Here is a 23,976-nt window from a genome sequence, read left to right as displayed (position 1 = left end):
GATTTTAATGGCCTTTAAAATGTTCTTAAAAAACTCTTAATAAAAAAAATTTATATCATAGTAAGTGAAATTAACAAGTTACAAAATATTAATACCTTGTGACCTAATTTTCATTGCATACACTCAGAAGAAAAGAAACCAAATATTAGAATTATCTCCAGGTGATCTGACTTTTACAGTCAACTGTTAGGAGTTAGAGTTCAGACATTAACGAGTTAGTACTGGGCCTTACTCTCTTTAGGTCTCAATCTCCTCATCTACAAAGTAGGGATGTAATGACACCAACCACATAGTTCAAGTAACATGGCATTGTAAGTTTACCAATCGTCTTGAAAAAAATTAATTAATTAAAATTTTTTAAAATAATTAAATTTAAAAAATAATTATATTTTCTAGGCTTTTTAATTTTCTACAGAAAGAACATACTCACTTCACAATGTAAAAGCATTACTTTGTTCTAGGAGGGTATCATTTGTGTATTCTCTTAAAAAATAGAATTTTTAAAACTTGTATTTTATATCATAGGCCAAATTATACTTTTCAGATCTCTATCTTATATCACTCACAAAAATTAACCTGAAATGAATTAAAGACTTAAATGTAAGTAAGACCTGACACTATAAAACTCCTAGAAGAAAGCATAGAGAAAGCTCCTTGACATTGGACTGGGTGATGATTTTTTTAAATATGACAACAAAGCACAGGCAACAAAAGCAAAAATAAACAAGTTGGGACTGTATCAAACTAAAAAGGCTGGGCACAGCAGAGTAATCAACAAAATGAAAAAGCAACCTACAGAATGGGAGAAATTATTTTCAAACCTTATATCTGATAGAGGCTAATATCCAAAATATAGGGTGTCCCCCCAAAAAAAGTATATAAACACTTTGAATAATTATAAAGGCAGTGTTTATTAAAAATACATTTCATTTTCAAAACTGAGCTACCAGCTGTTAAAGTGTGTATACATTTTTTGGGGATACACTGTATATCAGGAACTCATAAAACTCAATAGCAAAAAACACACAAATAATCTAATAAAAAATAGGCAAAGGCCCTGAATAGATATTTTTCCAAAGAAGATATCCAAATGGCCAATGGGTACATTAAAAAAAGTGTTCAACATCACTAATCATCGTGAAAATGCAAATAAAAACTACAACGAGATATCACGTCACATCTGTTTGGGTGGCTATTATCAAAACACAATAGAGAAGTTTTGGCAAGGATGTAGAGAAGAGGGAACTCTTGTGCACTGTTGGTGGGAATGTAAATTGGCATAGTCATTATGAAAAACAGTATAGACGTTCCTCAAATAATTAAATATAGCACTCCCATTTCTGGGTATATACACAAAAGAAACGAAATCAGTATCTCAAAAAAAAAACTACATTCCCATGTTTATCACAGCATTATTCACAATAGCCAACTTATGGAAACAAACTAAGTGCCCATTAGAAGATGAATGGACAAAGAAAATGGGATATCTATCTATCTATCTATCTATCTATCTATCTATCTATCTATCTATCTATCTCCCTATCTAGTTGATAGGTAGATTTACAATGCAATATTATTCAGCCATCATTTGCAACAACATCGAGGAACCCAGAAAACATTTTGATAAATGAAATGAGCCAGAGGCAGAAAGACAAATACTGCATAATCTCACTCATATGTGGAATCTAAAAAAGTCAAACTAAAGAGAGAGTAGAATAATGCTTGCCAGAGGCTGGTAACTCTTAGTACAACCTTTCGTTATAAGATGAATAAGTCATGGGAGTGCATTGTATAGCATGGTGACTACAGTTAATAATACTGTATTGTATACTTAAAATTTGCTAAGGGAATAGATCTTAAGTGTTCTCGTCACACATGAAAAAAATCTAACCGTGTGAGGTGATGGATGTGTTAACTTACTGGTGGAAATCATTTTACAATGTATACATATATCAAATCATCACACTGTACACCTTAAATATGTACAATTTTCTTTGTCAATTACACCTCAATAAGGCTGAGGGAGAGAAGATCCCTGTTTATAGTCAAGTTTCAGTATCTGTCCTCTGTCCTCTGTCAAGAGCTCAGCAATTCTTTCTCCAGGGGCATCGAAAATCACTTTCAGGCATCCATGTATAAAGATCACTCCCCTTAAGCAATTCATTTTGGCAGTTTGCATCAGATAGACAACAATGATGTAAAATTTTATTTCCCCATAAACAGCAACTTTTCCCAGCAGAAATACATTTATGGTGTTTCAATGACTGAGTATCCCAATAGATTCTGCACTCCAAGCACATTTTAAAAACACGCCTTGGGTGAAAGCCAAAAAGGTTGCTTCGTTCCTTATGTGCTGTCTGCTTTCAACATATTACAGAATCTGAATTTCTCTCTGCCAGCCTGAAGAGTCAGATGAATAAGATCTACATTCATCTGCTACTCAGTTGCCTCAGGTCTGGCACTATCTGGTGTGAAGAGAAGGCTGCTTCCCAGGAGAAGTTGAGTTTGAAAGGTTGGGTTTGTGACTGAGCACTAGTTACCCTTCAGCCTGTTTTAAACTGCCTCAGAACCCAGTCACCCTGAAGGCAGTTGTACTTGTCACAATACATCAGCAACAGGCTGCTTTATTCCACTCAAGATAATAGCAAATCCATTACATAAAAGCACATGACACTCCTAAAGGAAACATGGACTGGAAAACAATATGGCCAATGTTTTTTATGCACCAAAGAGAAAAAACAGTTGAGGACTATCCTCTTAGTCACTTGGTGGGATGATTAAAGACTAAAAGATGGTAAAATTCGGACAGTAAAAGCTGCCTGACAACAAGTCAGTCCAGGGCATGAAAACGGGACAGCAAAGGACTGGGAGATCTGACCAGAAGGGCAGATCCTCTGTCTTATGGGTGTTATCATAAATCGGCCTGATGTTATTATCCTCTGCATTCACATCCATCAGAGACTACAAAGAGCAAATGCACCCAGCCAGCGTAGCTCAGTGGTTGATCATCGACCTATGAACCAGGAAGTCACGGTTCGATTCCAGGTCAAGGCACATGCCCAGGTTGCAGGCTTGACCCCCAGTGTGAGACCGGCAGGAGGCAGCAGACAATCAATGATTCTCTCTCATCATTCTCTCTCTCTCTCTCTCCCTTCACATGGCTAATATGCTAAGTGTCCAACCATCCAACGTGCACTGACCACCAGGAGGCAGATGCTCAACACAGGAGTTGCCATAATGTACACTGGCCATTTACAGAAAAACGGCACCACAGACCTGGTGCCCACAAAGTAACACTCAGCTTCCCCCAAGTGGGACACAGGCCCCACCACCACCCCAGAGCAACACCCCACCAAATTGCAGCCAATGCTGCTGAGACCCCACGGTGCAAAATGCGGCCCACTGTCCATCCCAGCCCAAAACGATTGCTGTGGGGACCGGGTAATGACGTCACGTAGCAACACCTGGCTTCCTCTCCCTAGCAACTAGCCTCCTTGCAGTTTCTTCAGCCCAGGAACAGGACTTGCTTTATTGCCAGGTGGACACATTTTACACTTATACCAAATGTCTGTGAAGTATTTTCCCATGCCTCATCTCATTTGATCCTCACAGAAGTCCTGGAGTACGTAGATAGGAGACTCAGTGGGATCCTATTTTCATTAGCCAGAAAACAGAGATTTAGAAAGCTTAGAAACTTGACCCGACTGAAAAGAAGTAAGAAATGGTGGACATGAAAATGACTTCAGGTTTTCTCACTGCGCAGAACATAGTCAAACACTGATCCAATTAAATATTTTACCCTTTGTTCTCCCTGCCTGATCTATAATAATGATCTGCTTCATGTTGATATTTACTGCTGTGTTGCTGACAATTACCTGAAAGAGAAGTTGGAGTGCTTCCCTGGGCTGGAAAAAGGTTAGCTAAATCAGAAAGCAGGTCTAATTAAGCAAGTTTAAATATATAAAGCTCTCATTGGCGCCAATCGCATGTGTGTTTCAATGTCATTGTCAATTGTGAATTTGGTTGACACTTCTATTATAGAGAAAGGGTGAATAGCAATCCTTCCTATGTAATAAAGAGGTAATATGCAAATTGACCATCACTCCAACACACAAGATGGCTGCCCCTATGTGGTCAAAAATGGCTGCCCCCATGTGGACACAAGATGGCCAGCAGGGGAGGACAGTTGTGGGTGATCAGGCCAGCAGGGGAGGGCAGTTAGGAGGGACCAGGCCTGAAAGAGAGGGCAGTTGGGGGCGGCAAGGCCTGCAGGGGAGGCCAGTTGGGGAGGACCAGCCCTGCAGGGGAGCAGTTAGGCATCGATCAGGCTGGCAGTGGAGTGGTTAGGGGCAATCAGGCAGGCAGGCAGGTGAGCAGTTGGGAGCAAGCAGTCCTGGATTGTGAGAGGGCAGTCGGACATCCCTTGAGGGGTCCCAGATTGGAGAGAGTGCAGGCTTGGCTGAGGGACACACACTCCCCCATGCACAAATTTCGTGCACCAGGCCTCTAGGATTAAAATATTTCTTCTAATTAATTTCCTTTCAATGTGCATGAATTTGTGCACTGGGCCACTAGTATGTATGTAAAAGAGCAAATGCAACACAACCATTTTGCAACAGGCTTGGTTGTAAATGGCCTGAATCCAGAGACTTCATGCGTTTGCAAAAGTACATGTGTGGGTGACCACAAAAATCAGTGAAGACAAGCTAAGATCCTGGAGGCTGATGAAAATGTTCACTTGGAAGAAAGGGAAATTTGTCAATAAAGGTATCAAGTATTCAAGCATTTGAAGCATTTTAATTGTAATTCTGCTATAATTACCTTTAGTGGTAAAACCCCATTACATAGATACTTCTAGAGATAAAGAAAACGGTCTCTCCTTCTACAGGGTAAAAAAAAGGAAAACCCACTGTTTTTCTATCCTAACATCCATGGGAGAGATTCTTATACTGCAGAAAATGGAGCATTGACTGTCACCTAAACACTCCTTCGGCTACACAGATGCCTTGTTACCAGGGTGACTTGACACCCTGGTCACATCCAGGTGTTTTTCCCAATGTGTGAGAAGGCACTGGGCACTCTCAGTTCCAGCCTGGGAAGGCAGGGACACACTGTGCGGGATCAAGATGACCAGGAACACTGAGGCTGAATGACAGAGACTTGGTCAAAGCAACATGGGAAATGAATGTACTCAAGTTTAGGGGGGCTTACTCATCCCCACTATTCACAGCCACATTAGGTTGCTGTCCTGTCTCTCTGGAGACACAGAGGGACCCAACATCCCTATGCAGGCTGGGCTCTACCCAGTCATCCCTGGAAATCCAGAGCCACCCTTGCTGGGTGCCAAGGCGGCTGGGCCTGCCCATCTGAAAGCTCAGGGCGCCTGAGCATGGAGACCCCCACTCTGGATAAGTGTGACAGCAATAAGGGAAGATCACGGTGTCACAGAAGGCACTGGGTCTATGAAGAGAACTCTGGCCCAACTTAGAGGTCTGTGGTTTCATTTTGGCCAACAAATAAAGGGTACAACCCTGGGCATGTAAGTTACTTAGCTCTCTCTGGAGTATAGTTTCTACTCACAAGATACTAGGAAGCTTCTATTTTTCCTAGATACTTCAAAGGATGGGCAGGATAGACTGAGTAGGCATATTAAAGAGCTTCGAAAGCAAGCAGTTTACAGAAATATGAGGGAGGCGCAGTGAGAAGAACAGTAGAGTCTGAGGGAATGAGCCCGCTTCTCTTGTCCTGGCTCAGACGCTTATGGTCTCCAGAAGTCTCAGCTGTCTTCCCTGCAGGATGGGGGTCTCTGTAGCACCTCTTCAAATTCTAACAGCCTCTACTTTGAAATGGGTGGATAGCAGTCTTAGCAGCCTTCTTAGTAGCAGCTAGAGTCCAGCTTTGTTTTAGCTGATAGTGTGGGCAGCCCTCAAGGGATAGATCAAGATTGGTCTAAGTCTTTCCCGACAATCCTGTTTCCTGCTTTTCCAGCCTCTCTTGTGGCTCTGGAAAAACGTTTGCTTTCCTGATAAAAGGGACCAGATTTGTTTAGGTGGCACTGCCCTTCGGCCTTTTGTCTTTCTGCCTCCTGTCTTGGATGGGGATGTGATGACTGGAGCTGCAACAGCCATTTTGTGGTATGGAGAGTCAAATATAATGGAAGGCTAACAGAATCCTGGACAGACCAGTGCCTATCTCCTACTAATGAGAACATTAAGCCTCATCTTGTTCAAACCACTGTTAGGCTTTCCATTACTTACAACTGGATGCATTCATAACCTATTCACCCTGTTAAATCTTATTTCTAGAAAAGAACCAACATTCAAGTAATGACATATGTGCCTTCGGCCCCAATACATTTCCCAAAGGTGAAAGCTGAAATGAAGGAATAGGGACAACAATAATTCCCATTCTAACACATCTAAAAGACAGGTGGGTATTCAGCAAATATGCATTAAAGACACAGAATATATTAGTCAAAAATAATTTTCAACTCAGACCTGTGTTTGAAACTCTATCAGATGAGCCGTGTAACTTTAAGCAAATGAGTTTATCACTCCAGCCTCTGTTTTCTTATTATTAAAATACAATTATGTTAGTACCTTATTGTACTTTTTGTAAAATTAATAAGTCTATGCATGAAGTCATTAGTACAATTCCTGGCACAGATCAATGCCCTATAATTGGTAGCCCTCACTACTAAGGAGCAGGCGTATTACACCAGGGGCCCTGGGCATAAGGACGATGGAGTTTAGAGTTGCAGGTGGGGTTAAACACACAAGTCAATCAGTTATTTATGGCAGCAGGACAAGGCCACAACATGCACCTGTGTGCCCAGGGTGTGGGAGAGAATGCCAAAGCCGCATTTCCAGGAGCCCACACCTTATAAACGCCACAGATGTCTCAGCTCTCCTCTCTTATCATTTCACCGAGAGTAACCAAATACTTAATGCAGAATTCCCTTATCCTTATCCTGCAGAAGAAATAAAGACAATAAAAGGGCCAAACGACAGCCAGACAAGAGGCATAGGATCCCACCAATAAATCTTCAGGTTTGTTTGGCTGCCACATTCACCTGGGCTACCCTCCCTCCCCGGGATCCTGAGGACTCACGTGGATTCCTTTCAGGAGAGAACATCAGTGAGGGTGCTTTCAGCTGCAAGTGACAGGAAATCCAACTCCCCTAAGCGGCTCAAACAAGGAGGCAGGCTGGCTCCAGGTTCAGGCCAAGAACCCAGGTCCTTTCCATCTCTCTGCTGACCCAACCTGCATGGTGTCAGCTTTACCCCCTGGCTGGCTCCCCTCACAGCTACGAAATAGTTGTCGCCACTCTAACCATTATTTGAATGTGTTAAGTTTCAAAGGAAGAAGAACTTCACCTGCACAAACTGAGAAAGCATCCCTCTCACATTCCATTCAGAAACATACGCCTGATGCAGGATAAGCCCAGGCCAGACAGCCATGCCTGCAATGGGGCAGCCTCCCCTGAAGCTCCAGGCTGATAACAAAGGCAGATGCTGATACCCAATTGGTCCTGTTAGGGTCACAGGATGGTTGGATGTTGAGCAGGAAACCAAAGGTTTCTGTTCCAGAGGAAAATGATCAAAGGTCCAAAACATTTACAAATACCAACAATTACCTCCTAAACTCAAAGAAAACCCCTGCACTCTTGCTAATGACAAAACAAAAGCGTTACAAAAGAGGCCAGCTAGAGAAAAGTATTGAGTCGGTTCCCTCATTTTAGATGCCAGCATTTATTTTAAAGAACCTTTAGAACTGCCACCGTGAAGTGTTCCAGATCCTGCTGCTCAGGCTCATTTGTTTGATTCCCAAGGACCAATCAGGCCTCTTGTATTCTTAGGAATCACAAATAACACTACTTAAACCCAGATTCTTATATGCTCCTTAGTTCTCAGAACCTCTTTCTCCTATTTAAACTCACACTCTGAAACTGAAGGGGTAAAAAAACAACAACAACCCTCAATCACAATGCAAAGTACCAGAACACTATGAGCTATTTGATCAGTGACATCTCACTTATGATTTGTTGCACATTCTGCAAAGTACCATCCCCATTATGTGGTATCTTAGTAATCTTCATAGGACCCCAGTAAAAAGTACATTATTTCCAGGACTATTATAGGGCTATTTCCATAGCGAGGGGGTGGTTGAAGCATAGCATGACCCAGTTCCTGCAACAGGGAGAACGGAGAGCCACCTCCATCTAAGCATAGCAGCATGACTACTGTGTGGGCCTTAGGGTTTGGGAGCCCAAGGCAAGGCCCGGAGAAGGCAGGGCTGAGGGCAGCTCCTGTTATCAGGTTAGAGGAAGACCTGCTGACTCTTAAGAAAGAGTTGAGATCCTGGCATTTAAATGGTTCTCAAAGTATAACCTAAGTACCTGAGACCCATGAAGTCAAAACTATTTTCATTCTCAGTCTCTCAGGAGTAGACTGTGGAGTTTATTAAAAAAGAATACCCACAATTATTTCAAAGGCAATTAAAATCCCCTTCCCATTTTAAACCACTGAATCTAGAGGCTGGATGTTCTCTACCTACTTCAACCAAAGCAGCAGACTGTAAGGGACTGATGGGGAAGCAGAGCTGAGAACCCAGCTGTTTTCTATTAAGCCACATCATAGAGATTTGAAAAAGAAAAGTAAAATTCTTCTAAGTTTTTTGTTTTGAAAGTAGTTACTTTTCATTAAAACATCATTTATATGAACATGCAATAAACTTATTGGTTTTAATAAATTAGTAACTATTTGTAATTTTCTATTTTCACATTAAATGTGGTAACTATAATAAAAAAAATTTAAAGCTCTCTGAAGTCCTTAGTAATTTTTAAAAGTGTAAAAGGCCTCGAGAGCCAAATGTCTGAGAACTGCTGCATTAAAGTGACCAATAAATACGTAAAGAAAATGCGTGATTAAAGGTGTTGTACACCCAATTCCAAAGTGGGGTATGGGCTCCCCACTACCAACCAGCAATTCCCCAACACCAGCTCAGTGCCCTACAATCCAACTCAAACACTATCTCCCTGGAGATAGCATCAGATTACACAGGTTAAGGGCTCGGTTCCAGAAGACTGTCCCTGACCATTTCAGACTAGACTCCCAAGCCCAGGTTATCTATCATTTGCTTCAGCCTATTGGCTATATACCGAATGTAGGTTCCAATGACCCCCCCTCCTTAGGTTAATTTGCTATAGCGGCTCACAGAACTCAGAAAAATGCTTTACTTACTAGATTACTGGTTTATTACAAAAGACTCGGGAACAGCCAGGTGGACGAGAAGCACAGGGCAAGACCAGTGGGAAGGTGGCATGAAACTTCCATGCCCTCTCCAGGCGGCCACTCTCCCAGCACAGCACAAGTTTGCCAACCCAGGAACTCCCCAAACCCTGTCCTTCCGGGTTAATGGAGGCTTCATTACACAGGTAGACTGATTAAATCATTGGCTACAACGCCAACACCTTTCCCTCCCCAGGTCAGGGGTCCCAGCCCTCTAATCACAGCGTTGGCTCCACTGACTCAGCCCCTATCCAATCAGCTTTTCAGGTGTCACATCATTAGATATAATACAAGACACCTTCTCAGCTCTCATCACTTAGAAAATTCCTAGAGTTTCAGGGGCTCTGTGTCAGCAGCGGGAACAAAGACCAAATATATATATTTCTCACTATAAATCACAACATCCAACATCACATTATACACACACACACACACACACACACACACACACACACACACACACACACTGAGTGGCCAGATTATTATGATCTCTGAATGCATAATAATCTGGCTACTCAATGTATGTATGTGTATGTGTGTGTGTGTGTGTGTGTGTGTGTGTGTGTGTGTGTGTGTATATATATATATATATATATATATATATATATATATATATATATATATATATATTAGAGGCCCAGTGCATGAATTCGTGCATGGGTGAGGTCCAGCTAGCCTGGCCAGGGGGAGGGGACATGGGCAGTTGGCCGGCCTGCCTGCTGGTCGAACTCCTGGTCGAGGGGACAGTTTGCATATTAGCCTTTTATTATATAGGATATACACTGAGTGGCCAGATTATTATGCATTCAGAGATCATAATAATCTGGCCACTCAGTGTATATATGGGAGATCTTGCCATTTATGACAATATGGATGAGGCTTGAGGGTATTATGCTAAGTGAAAGAAGTCAGACAGAGAAAAACAAATGCAGTATAATCTAACTTAAATTTGGAATTTTTTAAAACAAGCAAATAGAAACAAAGTAGACTAATGGTTGTCATAGAAAGTCAAAGGATACAAACTTCCAATTATACCCCCCATGAATATGTTCTGGCAATCTAATATACAGCATAGTGGTTCTAGTTAATAATATTGCATTGTAAACCTAAAAGGTGCTAAAACAGTAAATCCTAAAAGTTCTCACCACACACAAAACGGTAACTACGTGAGCTGATGAAAGTGTTAACTAACCTTATTGTGGTTATCATTTCACAATATATACTTAAATCACCACACTGTACACCTTAAACTTACAAAATGTTATATGTCAATCATACTCAATAAAGCTGATGCAGGAGGTGAAACAGAGGCTCCTCTAGACAGGAGGTGGCACACAGTTTGCCCCTGTGGCCCGCAATGGGGTCTCTCTAGCTCTATCTCCTCTGCATCTTCTGGTCCATCACTGACCACATTGGGGAAACAGGGGCACCTCACCAGTGTTCATCTCCATTTATAGAAGCTGACAAGCGAAATGAGTAGCTCAGAGCCCAACGTTCATACATGGGAGAAGCAGAACTTAGTGTATTTTAATTATCTGTTACTTCCCGCAGCAAATAGCTCTTGAAGGGGAGTTTGTGTCTTGTTCCCCACTGTGTTCCCAGTACAAAGAATGCTGCTTGCTTGGCTCCAACTCCAAACCCAGGGACCCCGGTCCCCACTTGCCACTGCCTCCTCCATGAGAGCCCAGGTCCCCCTCCAGGCATCTCCAATGGAGATGTCGACATTCAAGACTGAGTATTCAAGAGGCCGACTTTCAAGGCAATCATCACGAACAAATATTTATAAAGGCGTCCACTGTACTGCATGCTTGGGCGCACACACCTTAAACTAACAATCATTTTCTTTCATAATCAAATATCCTATTGACTCTAAATTACATCTATATTTTTACTATCTCTGAAATGCATGAGTGCCTACCTCCCCCTTTTCAGCAAAGTCATGTTACTGGTTCTGTTTCCCACATCCAGGCTTAGTTCAGAGTTGGAGTTAAGATCCTGTGGGATCACAGAGCAGCCCTCCCACAGCTCAATCTTGGGGGTTACCTCTGTGTCCAGCCCCCTCCCTCGGCCCTTTCAGCCACAACCCATGCACAGCTGAACATTTTCTTGGTTTCTTCTCTACCAACAGTCCCTGAAATTAGCATACAAAACCCCTTTTGTCTTTAAGGGATTTTCCTCCCAGCTGGTAAATACAGAAAAACAAAATGGTGTTTACAAAATAAAGCAAGCATATGGGGAAGTTACAGTTGGGGGGGCTGGGGAGGGGATAAAAATCTTTGAAATACAACAGTTCTCCTTGGACTTCATTAAATTAAAAATTAGGCCAGGTTTGCTCCTACTCTGAATATGATCTATTCTAGATGCATTCCTTCAGGTTAGGCCTAAAAATGAAGCCTGCACAAAATCTTCTCTTGGTAATTCTGCTGGTTCGCTCATCTTAACACTCCCTAACCTTAGCTATTCCTTGGTCTTCTCCCTCAGTCATAAGCTTGGAGAGGAAAGAGTTAGCTATTTAATTACGTAATTGCTCAGGCTTCCCCACTGGGTATTCACATCAATTCTAGGCTAGTGTCTCTTTTATCTTAAGGTCTCCTTCGGCCTTACAGACAGGAAAAGTCCATTTAGGTCATGTCTTGGCAAAGTCCTGTATGCACAGTAATCTCGATAGCTCTACTAATTCATGGCTCTCCCCTAAATCTGAATACAGGACACTCCTTTCAAAAGATCTGGCTCCTTGGAAATTACATTTACAGTTATTCCAACACAGGTGATCTTATCCACATTCCTACATTAGTAAGTTGCATTACTAAAAAGAATTCTTGAAAAATATGCTATGTTAAAGGTGTTTTATCAATACTTTACTGCATGAAATTTAGCTTTATATTATCTTGGCTTGTCACATAAATTACAGGTAAGAAAAAATAAACTTCTGTGTTAAATTTGTATTGGGAAAGGTAATACTCTGTTACAGGTTAAGAAGGGGAACTTCGGAGTCCACAGTTCTGACTCTACCCTGGGTTGGCTTGAGGGGTCTCTCCAAGCCTCAGTGTTTCCCAGCCTCACAGACATGCTGTCAGGATTGAGACCAGCATGGATAACATCTAAGAGAGTCCTTGGCACACAGTAAAGGTTCAAAAAATGGAAGCTCATTATCCCAAACTTAGTTGGGAAAATGTGAATCATCAGGCTACTGCACATGCTAAGACTCATCATATTTACAGAGAAGTGGGCTTGAGAATAGGTAAAGAGGTAAAGGGAGATCTCTTATGTCAAACTTATTGGCCTTAAATTGAAAAAGATATTACAGCAGGTGTTGTGTAGTTACATAAAGCTACCAATTAATACACAGTTCAACTACATATAAGTATGCAGTAAAATAAAAAAATATAAAATACTGAATAAACTAAGATGTCCAAAGCAACTAAATGTAATGCTAGTCTTTGCACCATGCCTTCCCCAGGAGAAAAGTCCTAGAAGGTGAAAAAGAGATATACCAACACCACACTGAGCCATTTACAGCATGAATCAATGTGCTCAGGTCTCTATCCATCTCCTGGAATCCATTTTTATAACCCATCAATACAAACAAAATCTCTGAGGCATAGTTTGACATGAAAGCAGAAAACCCAGCCTCTATTGCCTTCAAGGCACAGTTTAATTATGAAAACCATGCACAAAATAGCCAGCACATCAGAACTCCTACCTTCATTCCATGCAAGAAGAAGGAAAAGGCCTAAGAAAGGAAACTCATGATTGAATTGCTATACTTTTTCAAAATGGAGTTATGTTTCCTTCTAACTGACACTTCCATTTACAGCCATCCAAGTGCTATCAAATAAAGACACCAACTATTTGTCATGAAGGAAGGATACGTGGCTGGTTTTTGAACATTAATATCTTGCTCACATCACAAACAACCCTCAAGCCCAATATCCCCTACATCCTAGCTTGGGTGGGTTATGCACATCTTTAATTGACTGCATCATTTAAAAGTGCTTTTAGGTCAGGGGCTGCTAACAAGGAGAAGCTTTATAATTGAGAACTAATTGTAGATCTTCCTTATCAAAGGGAATAGAACATGAAAACCATTAGGGCTGGCTTACAGGCTGGTAGATAGCACACAGAAGCAGCTGCTTGTAAGTTAGGAAACAGTATAGCATTGTCACTTATACTATGTTAAAGGGTGAGAGAAATACTCTTTGTGGGCCATAGCAGTAGGGAGAAGAAAAGGAGAAACTAGACCTTCAGGACACCTTGATTCTAACATGGATCTTAACATCCCCACTGCTAAAGGCTACTCCACATTCTCCTTGGACACAACTGATCAAAACAGCCTCAGTAATTATTCATCAGAATGTTAATTTAACATGAGAAGTAATCAATCAATGGCAAAAGAAAACAATAAGAAAAACTGCACAGCCCAAGTATTTGTAATTTGAATTATTTTCTACTAGAGGCCCGGTGCACGAAAATTCATGCACTGGGGGGGGGGGGGAAGGGAGTCCCTCATCCCAGCTTGCCCCCTCTCACAGTCCGGGAGCCCACAGGGGATGTCCTAAGCTGCAGTCTGGCCTCCCTCTGTGGGAGGCGACTGGACCGATCAGGGGAAGGCGCCGCCCCCATCACCCCACTGCTGCTGCCCTCAGCCCTTGCAGCCACTGCAGCTTTGTCCGGAAGGACATCCAGAAGAACGTCCGGAAGACATCCGGTCTGTCCAGTCTAATTAGCATATTACCCTTTTACTAGTATAGATAGCCCTTTCCAAAACCTGTAACAACAAAACCTGTAAATAATCACTTCTAGATGATTATGCAACAGAAATAGAAACAATCTGAATATACAATCAGAAGAACACAAGAAATAGTCTATGAATCTGGTTTCTTTCTCATATACTAAATATAACTGAAGAAAAATTTTTAAATAATTGATATATCCAAATACTTTCTCATGAGCAGACAAATATTTACAGTGACTAGATTTTTTGAGCAGGTGCTCAAACAATAAGAAGATGGCATGTTAAACATGATAACTGCCCAATAAATTTAATAAAAAAAACAACATAATGACTGGACAGAATAAGCACTCTCTGGGCTTAAAAGTGCCGGGAAGATGAATCAAAGGACTGATTCACAACAGAAGGAGAAAAGCCCTTCCCCACTGAGATTACCAACACCACACTGAGCCATTTACAGCATGAATCAATTACAGTATATTTGCTTGTATCACTTTCCTGATAATTAAGTAAAATAATAAAGTTATTGATTCAATAACTAAATGAGGATTTAAAAGGCTCCCAACTATTGCAAATCAGTCAAAATGAAACCTCCTTAAATGGATAAAATTCTACAATAAACTTACACCTGCAACCTTTTAACAGTGTTTTCCAGCTAAATATATTTCATTCTCCTCCCTCACAACACAAAGTCTCTGAGGGCAGGCTCAATCTGCTGTCTCGTTCATATGGTTCCATTCTCTTATATAAATGCTTGACAGACACATTGCACACCTGGAATACAATAATATACATGCCTTTGTATACAAGGATGGCATCACCAGCTCTTTATCATAGAATAAAAACTCTGAATTAAATTTCTACTAATGGTGAAGATACGGAAGGACACCTGTATATATTCATCCACAGTTTCTCATCTGTATCCTTCCAACCAATTTTCTGCCTCCCTTCTATGGGTTATATAAGATAGCTAGCAGGCTTTGGAGTATATTGTAAGACTATGGACTATTATAAAGCTAAATGTCTAAACAGGGGACAAAACATACGTCCATAGGCCCATTAACACTGTTTTTTATCCAACTTATCTGGTCACACACATACACCAACAGTTGGAAAATGCCAGTTGTCTCCTGATGAACAGTCCCACCCAATGGACCAGAAGACTCGCTGTAGGTTCGACAACTCTTTGGACTGGGAAACAAGCTACAGAGCAGTGTCATGAAACATTTTTGCTCTTGTAGCCTTTAAGAAAAGGTTAATATTTTGGTTTTCACACATTTTAAATTACCATTTAACATTTTAATTATAATTTTAATTAAATTGCAAAGGCTATAATTCTGGCATATTAAAATTATTAAAATGTTTAATTAAACCATAGCACTTATTTAATGTAATGAAATCTAAATACCACACCCATTTGAAAACCACCTTTACCCATCAAAAAATACATGAACAAACTCTCCTTTAACAACAAAAAAGCTGCATTGTTCTCTTTTCTCCTTGAATTTGTATTTCCATTCCTCTTCCCCACAGACTGTTCTCTCAAGATTATGTTTTCATGCTTAAGAGACTTTCATTTATCTTCCCATCATATTTCTCTATAACAAAAAATATGTATAGAGTGATTTTTTAAAAATTTCCATAAAGCCAAAAGTGTTCAATTTTCTTCTGATTTCAGCTATCATTCCTAATGCTCACAGCTGATCCAAAAATATTAATAATTACTTAATAGAAATGTTAATGTAGTTAACAAAGAAAGTATAATTTTATTAGAAATGCATTTGTTTCTATAGATATAGATATAGATATAGATATAGATATAGATATAGATATAGATATAGATATGGATATAAATATATATCTCCCTCTCTCTTTCTCTCTAAAATCAATAAATAAAAATTTGAGAAAAAGAAATGGATATTGCTAGTGTATGTTCTCCTCTATTAGTTTATACACCTATGGATAAATATTCCTTATTGCTATAATAAGGTTGGGTTTATCATTAATTCCATACCTTTTTTTCCCCACTTTTATAGACATAAGCAGTAAAAAACCTTGTTTACATAAATAAAAACTGAATGGAGACTTATCAAAAAATATTTTTGCCTATTACCTTACGACTAGATTAAGTCCTTCTTCAATTTTGCTGAAGGCCAAGAAGTAAAAACTACCCCGCAAAAAGATGTGTGCCCTGGTCATTATACCCACCCCCTTTACCAACACAGACACTAATAGTTTCATAGTCCTTTGTTGGTGGGAAGAGAGTTTGTCCCCCAGGACAACACACCTCAGATTCAGGATGGGATGGGTAACAGCTGTGTCTCTCCTTCGTCAAGTAGGGGAAGGGTGACTGTAAGAGGTGAGATGGAAAAGAAGATGTGGCAAAATCAATTGGGAAGCAAATCAGTTTTAAGAAAGGGTGCCTCTAGAAGTTGGGGACCAGAAGTCATCTCCCTAAACTACCCAGGCTTTGTGTCTTGGAGAGTCATTCTCCCGTGAGCACAAACACCCAGCAGGCACTCCCCTCCTGCAAGCACGAATGCTGCCAGATGCCTGCCCATTTAGCACTATGCAAACTCAGTTTGATTAACACATAAATTCCCTTATAATAGATCAGCCAGTAGCAGATCAACACGAGACATAATAATTTTTTTAAAAAGACAGAAACATAAATCTTGTTCAATCTCCTTGAAAAGAGAGAAAATACCTAATAAATCATAGTGTCCTGAAAATACAGAAATTATACTCAACAATTCAATATTTTGAATAATCTCAAAGAAAATCTGGAAACAATCCAAATGTCCAATATGAAGAAAGCAACTACAATTATGTTACAACAGCCATAGAATGGAAGAATATGCAATATTTTAATTTAAAGAACATATACTGACATTAGAAAATGTTCTTCACATGATGCTAACTAAAAAAACAAGCAGGAAACAAATTAGTAAATAAAATTTCACATGAATTTGTAAAGATATGTGTGTGAGGGGGAAAAAAAGCCTATTAAGAAATGTATTAAACTGTTTTCAGTGGTTCTCCTCGGCCTGTGTAAATATGAACTACTTTCTTATTTGTTCTTTCCAAATTTTCCACAAAGGGCATGTATTTCTGGGGATGAGAGGAAATTACAAAAAGGAGGGCAGTGAGGAAGGCAGGGAAAGCGGTTCACTGTCTCAGGGCTGCTGCCTGTGGCTGCCGTTTGTGAGATGGTGTCCAGCCAAGGAGCCAGTGACAGCTTGAATCCATCCCACACGGTGAAGGACTACACACCACTACCCCCGCCCCCCCTCCCCCCCCACACACACAAAGAGGGGCGCCATTTCCTAATCCACAGAAGACACTGTCCATGGTCCACATCCTCACTTAGGTTATAGTCATGTCTGCCCTCGACCATTATCCTCTCATCCCTGACTTCCATAGCTTGTTCCTTTGGCTTGAGATTTACCTTACTCCACAGACAGGTGCAAATCAGTGCAATCAATTCCTATCATGCCAACCTCATGAAACATCCCAGTCCGTGCATGCGAAAAAGCCAGCAGTCAGCACGTATCATCCTACAAACCAACGAGGTTACCTGGGCTTTCAGGAAAACACGGTGGGCAATTGTTATGTTACACAATTCCAGTCTCCTTACCTCAGCAAGTGCGGAGGGATCTTGACAACGGTATCCACACCACCCAGGGTTTCTGCCAAAGGAAAATTACAGTTAAAAATAAATATGTACAAAGTTAGAATCTGCATTGTCCATAATTTCACTGTTCGTATCTTCCTTTCCCCAGAAATGTCTATAATTATAAAGTAGTCAATTCTCAATTCTCTGACTGCAAATCGTCCATATTAAAAAATACTCCTCCCCCAATAGCCCCGGAGACGTATTTCCCTATAGAGATATAGAATGAAAAATTCAACTCCTAACCTGAATCAGAATGCCAATTTAATCTAGTTACAACTGACGAAAATATTATATTCTTACAATAGAGACAGAGAAAGAAAAGTGGTTTCCTTGAAACTATGGTTTTAATACCCTTCAATAATAACTTATACGTAAGAGGCTTTCAAGTTCACAAAGCATTTTATGTAACATCTCATTATTCCCGCACACATTTATGACATGGTGGATTAAACCTTTTTAAATCACACTATAATTAGAAATACTGATTGGGAGGCTCACCCCAAATCTCATGAATTCAACTTGGATGTTCAATAGTTTATTTACCATTGTTGTGGACTGCTCACACTATTGTGCTTCCAGTTGTAGAAATAATGAAAAGGTCACTATTCTCTCCCAAGAAAAAAACAAAAAACTGTTCTATTTCAATAGCTCCAACTTGTCTTCAGTTCTTTAGCTCAAACTGTGTTGATGCTCTCTTCACTGCTTAGAGCTAGCAAGCCCTGTCAACTTGAGCTATTTTCGCTGGGGAAGGAGAAACACCTCTCCCAACCTTGCTAAGAGAGCAGAGGGAACAATGGACACCAAATGTCTCCCTGAGACTCAGGAGTAAGAACAGGTGAAAGCATGATGATAGGATCTGGGCCTATGGTGGCCAATGGGACAAAACATTGGTATAAGCAAGGCAATCCACAAAACAGAAAGATGGAAACAGCAGGGTCGGTGGCACTGTGGCCAAGAGAGGAAGTGAAAGGAATGTCAGTCCTTAAGATGAGATAGGACAACAAGGAAACAAAGTCCTGACCTTCAGGGGCAGGGAGCAGCTCAAAGGCTACATAGGTCAGCACGGCCCAGCAGGGCCAGTGTCCAGGACAACTTGATGCTGCTCTCCACATGACACCCAACAAGCAAATTGTCATGACTTTCCCCGTCAGAGAGAGGGGTTTATATTTAATTCAGAATGTGCAATGGTGCCCAACTCTACAAATGCTAGAAGAGCTAGAAGAAGGGGAAAGAGAAAGGGAAGTCACAGAGCAGCCATAAGGAGCCCATCCCTCAAGTAGAGATGTTGAGTAGGTAGCTGCATTGAGGTTTGGAGATCAGAGCACAGGTGTGAGCTGGTAATATAAACAAGGGCATCACATTGTCAGAAACTGAACTGACACTGTGGGTATAGATGGATGTATTCAATCCAGCAGGATTGGGAGTAAGAGACGAGGGCTCAGGGCTAATTCTTGCAAAACTCAAACTCTCAGGCTGGGAAGAAGAGCTGGCAAAGGAGACAGAGCAGCACAAGAAGTATGATAAGATTGGTAGGGCATGGTCATGGAGGCCAAGGTAAAGTGGGTGCCCAGTATGCTCAATATGGTCAAGAAGCCCTGTAAGGTGGGTGTGAGGATGGTCTGCTAGACTGAGGTCTGTGTATGTTATTCTTCACTGAGAGTTGGTGGAATGCTGGAGGAGAAAGTTGGATTGTAGTGAGTTGAAGAGTGAGTAGAGGATGTGGACACACTCACTATAGACACTCTTTTAGAAGTTCAGCTGGAAAGTAACAGAAACTGTGGCTAGAAGGAAAAGTAGGTGGGAAGATAGAGGGAAGGATGGTGGCTGGATAGACTATCCTTCCACTACTTGGTGTTCCGGTCTCTAACTTCCTTCTCCTTTCCTCCATTTTCTAAATCCATTCTATATGAGTCCCTGATATAAGTAAAAACGTTTCTAAAATAAGGGCATGGTCCCTTCCAGTATAATGTGCCATTCTACTTCACCCTGCCATTCCCAGCTCACAAGCTTCCAGGATTGCCAATTCTTGAAAGAGAATGCTAGTCTCTCAGGCTCTCCACAAGCTGAACCCTCTGGTCAGACCATTTCCTTACTGATAAAAAAAAAATAAAAAAATCTATCAAACTAGATAGCTCAAAATAGACGAGAGATACATGCCTCGTTTCTTGCCATTTATTATACCACTATTAAAAATACCAATTTTCATAGGTGTATTAATGACATAAAGTGCTAAAGTTAAAATATAAGTGGTAATCCAGCATATATGACACTAGAGGCCTGGTGTACGAATTTGTGCACAGGTGGGTTCTGGCTGGCCCACCCCAATGGGGGACCCATCGGGCCAGGCCAGCCGGGGGGAGGGGCCGAGGGCAGTTGGCCAGCAGGACCCACCCCCGATCGAGGTGTTAGGGGCCAATTGGGGCCGGGCCGGCCAGGAGGGGGTGCCAATCAGGGCCCAGATCAGGCCAGTTGGCTGCCACAGTGCATGTCATAGCCACTGGTTGTTCCGGTCATTCTGGTTGTTCTGCCATTCCAGTTGCTGGGCTTTTATATATAGAGATAGATATATCACACTTTGCAGAAGGGAAATACTCCAAAATGTGGTGTTATCTCTGGGTTGTGAGATTACAGGTGATTTTAATTTTTTTCTTTATACTGTTTGAATATTTTTCAGTATTCAAAAATGAACATCTATAGGTCTTATAAATAGAAAAAATATTAATATTACTTAAAACTCAAACAAGTCATTACCATGTTGATTTATTTATTGAACATCTGCCTCTCATATTGTAGGAGCAGAAGCCACAAAAAAACACAAGCACCTGTCCCTTTGCTCAAGAAGCTCACGTCTACATTGTTGCTATTTGTTGTTTTGGTTGACCAGCATCCACTCCCCACCTTCTGAAGCAGCACCCTAATCTGGTTTTGAGGAAACCATCCTTCCCAGACTCTAGGATTTCACTGGGCCTTGTAGCCTCGGCCTAAGCCAGTTAGCCCATTCCATTCCTTAGCTAAAGGACTGCTTCAAGGATACATACAGGAAGTGGCATCAAGAGAAAACAAGTGAAACCAAGGACTGAACAGGAATGACTGGAGATATTCCCCTCTCTTGAGATGATCCATGACACGCTAAGTGAGAGATGACTCCTCTCCCTTGTAATGGTCCAAGTGGGAGGTGACCCCTTTCTCTTGAGATGGGCTAAGTGTAGAGATAACCCCTCTCGCCCATGATGGCCTAAGTGTGCTGATGTCCCTTCTTCATGAGATGGTCTAAATAGGATCATTCATGAGCCGAAGATATAGAGATACATGCAGAGCATGTGAGTTACCTCAAAAAGAGCAGAACAAGGTCTTTGAAACACTATCTAATTCCTGAACCAAACTCAACCCCCAGCCTTCCAAGGGACATTTAATTAAAAATGAATACATTCTGTTTGAATTCGTTTTTTTTGGTTTCTTGATCCCAACATACTTCTCAATAGCCTGCCCCTAGAGGGTGGCTGTGCATACAGTTAACTATAATCCAAAGCAGCAGGTGCTTGAGGAAAGTCATGCGGACAGGGCTCTGAAGCCAGAGGGCCAGAGGATTCACCTGAGGAGTTCAGGGAATAAATTCTTCCTGTGTGCATTGGGTCTTAGGAGACTGGAAAGGGGATTCCTGGCAGGACCAGCGTGAGCAAAGGCAGAGACATGTGCAGGGCACAGTGTGTTCAAGAAAGTAGTGCAGCTTCTGTTGGAGAAAGAAGACTGGGGCTAGATTCTGAAGAGAGTTCTAAGGAATTTATACCTTAATCATAAAGAAATTATGGGGTTGAGGAGTGAGAAGGGTTTTTAGTAAAAAAAAAAAAAAGATGGAAAAGTCAAACATGGACTGAAGTAGGAAAGAGAATAGGGAAACCATATCTCTATGCCTTTTTTTAGGTTGCATTCTCCCTCCAACATGGCCTTCTAACAAACTTCCACAGGGAGGAAGTGTTTATTCATCTATTCATCCTTATATCTCACTGCTTAATAAAGGAATATTTGCTAAATAAATAAAGGAAGAAAAGAAGGAACCCACAGCTTACCCATTCATCAAGTCAAATCTACTTCAAAAGTCCCACCAGGTCACACCGATCCCCCCTCTCCCAGCACCCTTGCCCTCACAGTCAGCCCCTCTTCTTTGGTCTGTTTTCCTGGTTTACTCATGCCAGCCTACACAATGCATGCCCTGCACTATTATTAAACCATTCCATGCACTCACGTCTCATCTTGCTAACTAGAGGAAGGAAACCCATCTATTCTTACAGTCCGGCTGGACTCCAGGCTCTCAGCGTGGACAAGCCACCTGCTTCAGCTCTGGTCTTCCTGGGAGCTTCGAGGACCTAATCTCGGCAACGTGACAAGAAGCTGAGCATCAAACATTAACAATACTAGAACGCTCTCCTCCTCCCTTTTATCTAAATCTGCGTAAGTTACAGCAAAGTAATAACGAATACAAGGAATGGCATGTTTAGAGTGCAGTTGGGCCCTGCTTTATTATGTTACCCAGCCATCTGTGACCTTTCAATAGAGGCCTTTGGGAATCTAGGTCTGAATCACTCTGCTGAATGACAATGGCGATGCAAAACAGTACTGTGGCTTTAAGAGCCTTGCCGCTCACTCATTTATCTGGTCCATTTTTCTTTAACAGTAAACAAATGGTCAAGTTCTGGTTCGAACTACAAGATCAACTTCCTAGACAATATCCTGGAAAATATTGTGAAAATATGCAGGTGTAAAAGAAAAGATGTTTCTATGAATGTCTGTACACACACACCCGAACATATGTGAATTAACAGAGTCGCCTGAAATGCCATAAGAATTTTACATGTAGTGGTAAACATGTTAATGGCACTTCTCTCTCTTTAGGCTGTACCACAGGATAAGGTCTTGACAAGCACTGATGGTTTTCTGGTCGAGAGAGAAAGGATTTCCACTTCATATTTTAATGGAGTGGGAAAGGAGGAGGCACCTGCAGACTTGGGCAAAGCCAGGGCCCCACAGAGACGCCCCGCTTTCTCTTTGGCCTTTCCTTTTTAAAAAGCATCCCCATCACCCACGGTATGTTCCTGATCTCTTTGTATTCCTATCCAGACTATCGTGATTGCCCAAATCCTTGCCTGATTACAATGTCTTTCCGATTTCTAGGAGGTTGAGTTCTGCAACCTGAGTCAGACGGGAAACACAAATGTGCCTGATTGCAATGTCTCTCCGCTTTCTCCGAGGTTGGGTTCTGAGTCAGATGGAACTTCCTTCAATGCCTGCACAGCTCACAGATCTGAATCCCACCTGCCAGGAGGGCGGACCACAATAGAATCGCAGGGGTAACACAATCCCACCTGGATGTTATTTCTTTTTTACGTGCAATAAAAATGAAAGACGATACTTAACAAGCTGGCCTCTGCCAGGAAATGAAATTAAACAGCCATTCCTTCCTGATTACATTCGACAATGTTTCGAGATCCGGGTTGATGGTCCAACTTCCCTCTTCCCACAGGCGCTTCGGAATCAGGCCCCTGGGTTCGCACCAGCCTTTGTGGTCCTGTCTCCCTCAGGGATGGGTGACCACGGTCCACTGTGCTGGGGATCTGGAGGAGGGACCCTCCCGGCGTGGAGGACAGCGGCTCCCCGTTAATGTTTAGGAAGAAGATAAACAGACCAGAAGGGAGACGAACGGATGTCCACACCCGAACCAAGATCCTCGCATCTTACCTCAATTCACCGAGGCAACTCTCCCAATTGCGCGAAATGCATGCAAAACAGATGCTCGGCGAAAGCCCCCCACGTACATTGATTCCAGCCCCAGCCCCGGCAGGTGCCCCGCATCCCGCTCCGCGCTTACCCAGGGCCCAGGTGCAGCTCTCTTTGATGGCTTTGTACTTGCTCCCGGACGCTTCTTTCTGCAGCTTCCTCAGGATCTCTTCCATCTTGACCTTCTCAGGGGCCCGGCCGCCGACCGCGAAAGGAGCGCGAGGCCGGTCGGGGACGCCGCCGCCGCTGCTGCCCGGCCCTGCGCGCCTGGGCGGCCGCCGCGCTCGCCAGCCTCCGGCCCCGCGCGGCAGCTGGTGAATCACGGCCGCTCCGCGCCGCGGGCCACGTCAGTCCCGTCGCCCCGCCCCGCCCGCCCGCCCGCCCGCCCGCCGGGGTCAGGTGCGCTCTGAGCGGGGCCAAGGCGACAGTGGGGTCGGGCCCCAGGCGGGAATGACGCTCCCTTGGCCCCGCCACCTAGGGGGACCCCTGGGGCAGGGAGGCTTCGA

General features: G+C 42.2%; 1 protein-coding gene across 5 annotated transcripts in view; it reads right to left on the bottom strand.

Moving 5' to 3' along the window:
• ARFGEF3 (ARFGEF family member 3) overlaps positions 1-23,741 on the bottom strand; it is a 123,360-nt gene extending 99,619 nt beyond the window's left edge. For all 5 annotated transcript variants that reach the window (XM_079781094.1, XM_079781096.1, XM_079781097.1 and 2 more), the window contains exons 1-2: positions 23,562-23,741; positions 17,660-17,711 (exon numbers count right to left, since the gene is read on the bottom strand). In XM_079781094.1, the coding sequence (XP_079637220.1) occupies positions 17,660-17,711; positions 23,562-23,646 (137 nt within the window). In that variant the 5' untranslated portion in view covers positions 23,647-23,741. The remainder of the gene's footprint in view (positions 1-17,659; positions 17,712-23,561) is intronic.
• Between the last annotated feature and the right edge of the window lie 235 nt (positions 23,742-23,976).

The sequence above is a fragment of the Cnephaeus nilssonii genome, assembly GCF_951640355.1.
Source record: "Cnephaeus nilssonii genome assembly, chromosome: 9".
NCBI lineage: Eukaryota > Metazoa > Chordata > Mammalia > Chiroptera > Vespertilionidae > Cnephaeus > Cnephaeus nilssonii.
The sequence above is the reverse complement of the archived record's forward strand: the minus strand, read 5'-3'. Positions and strand labels throughout refer to the sequence as shown.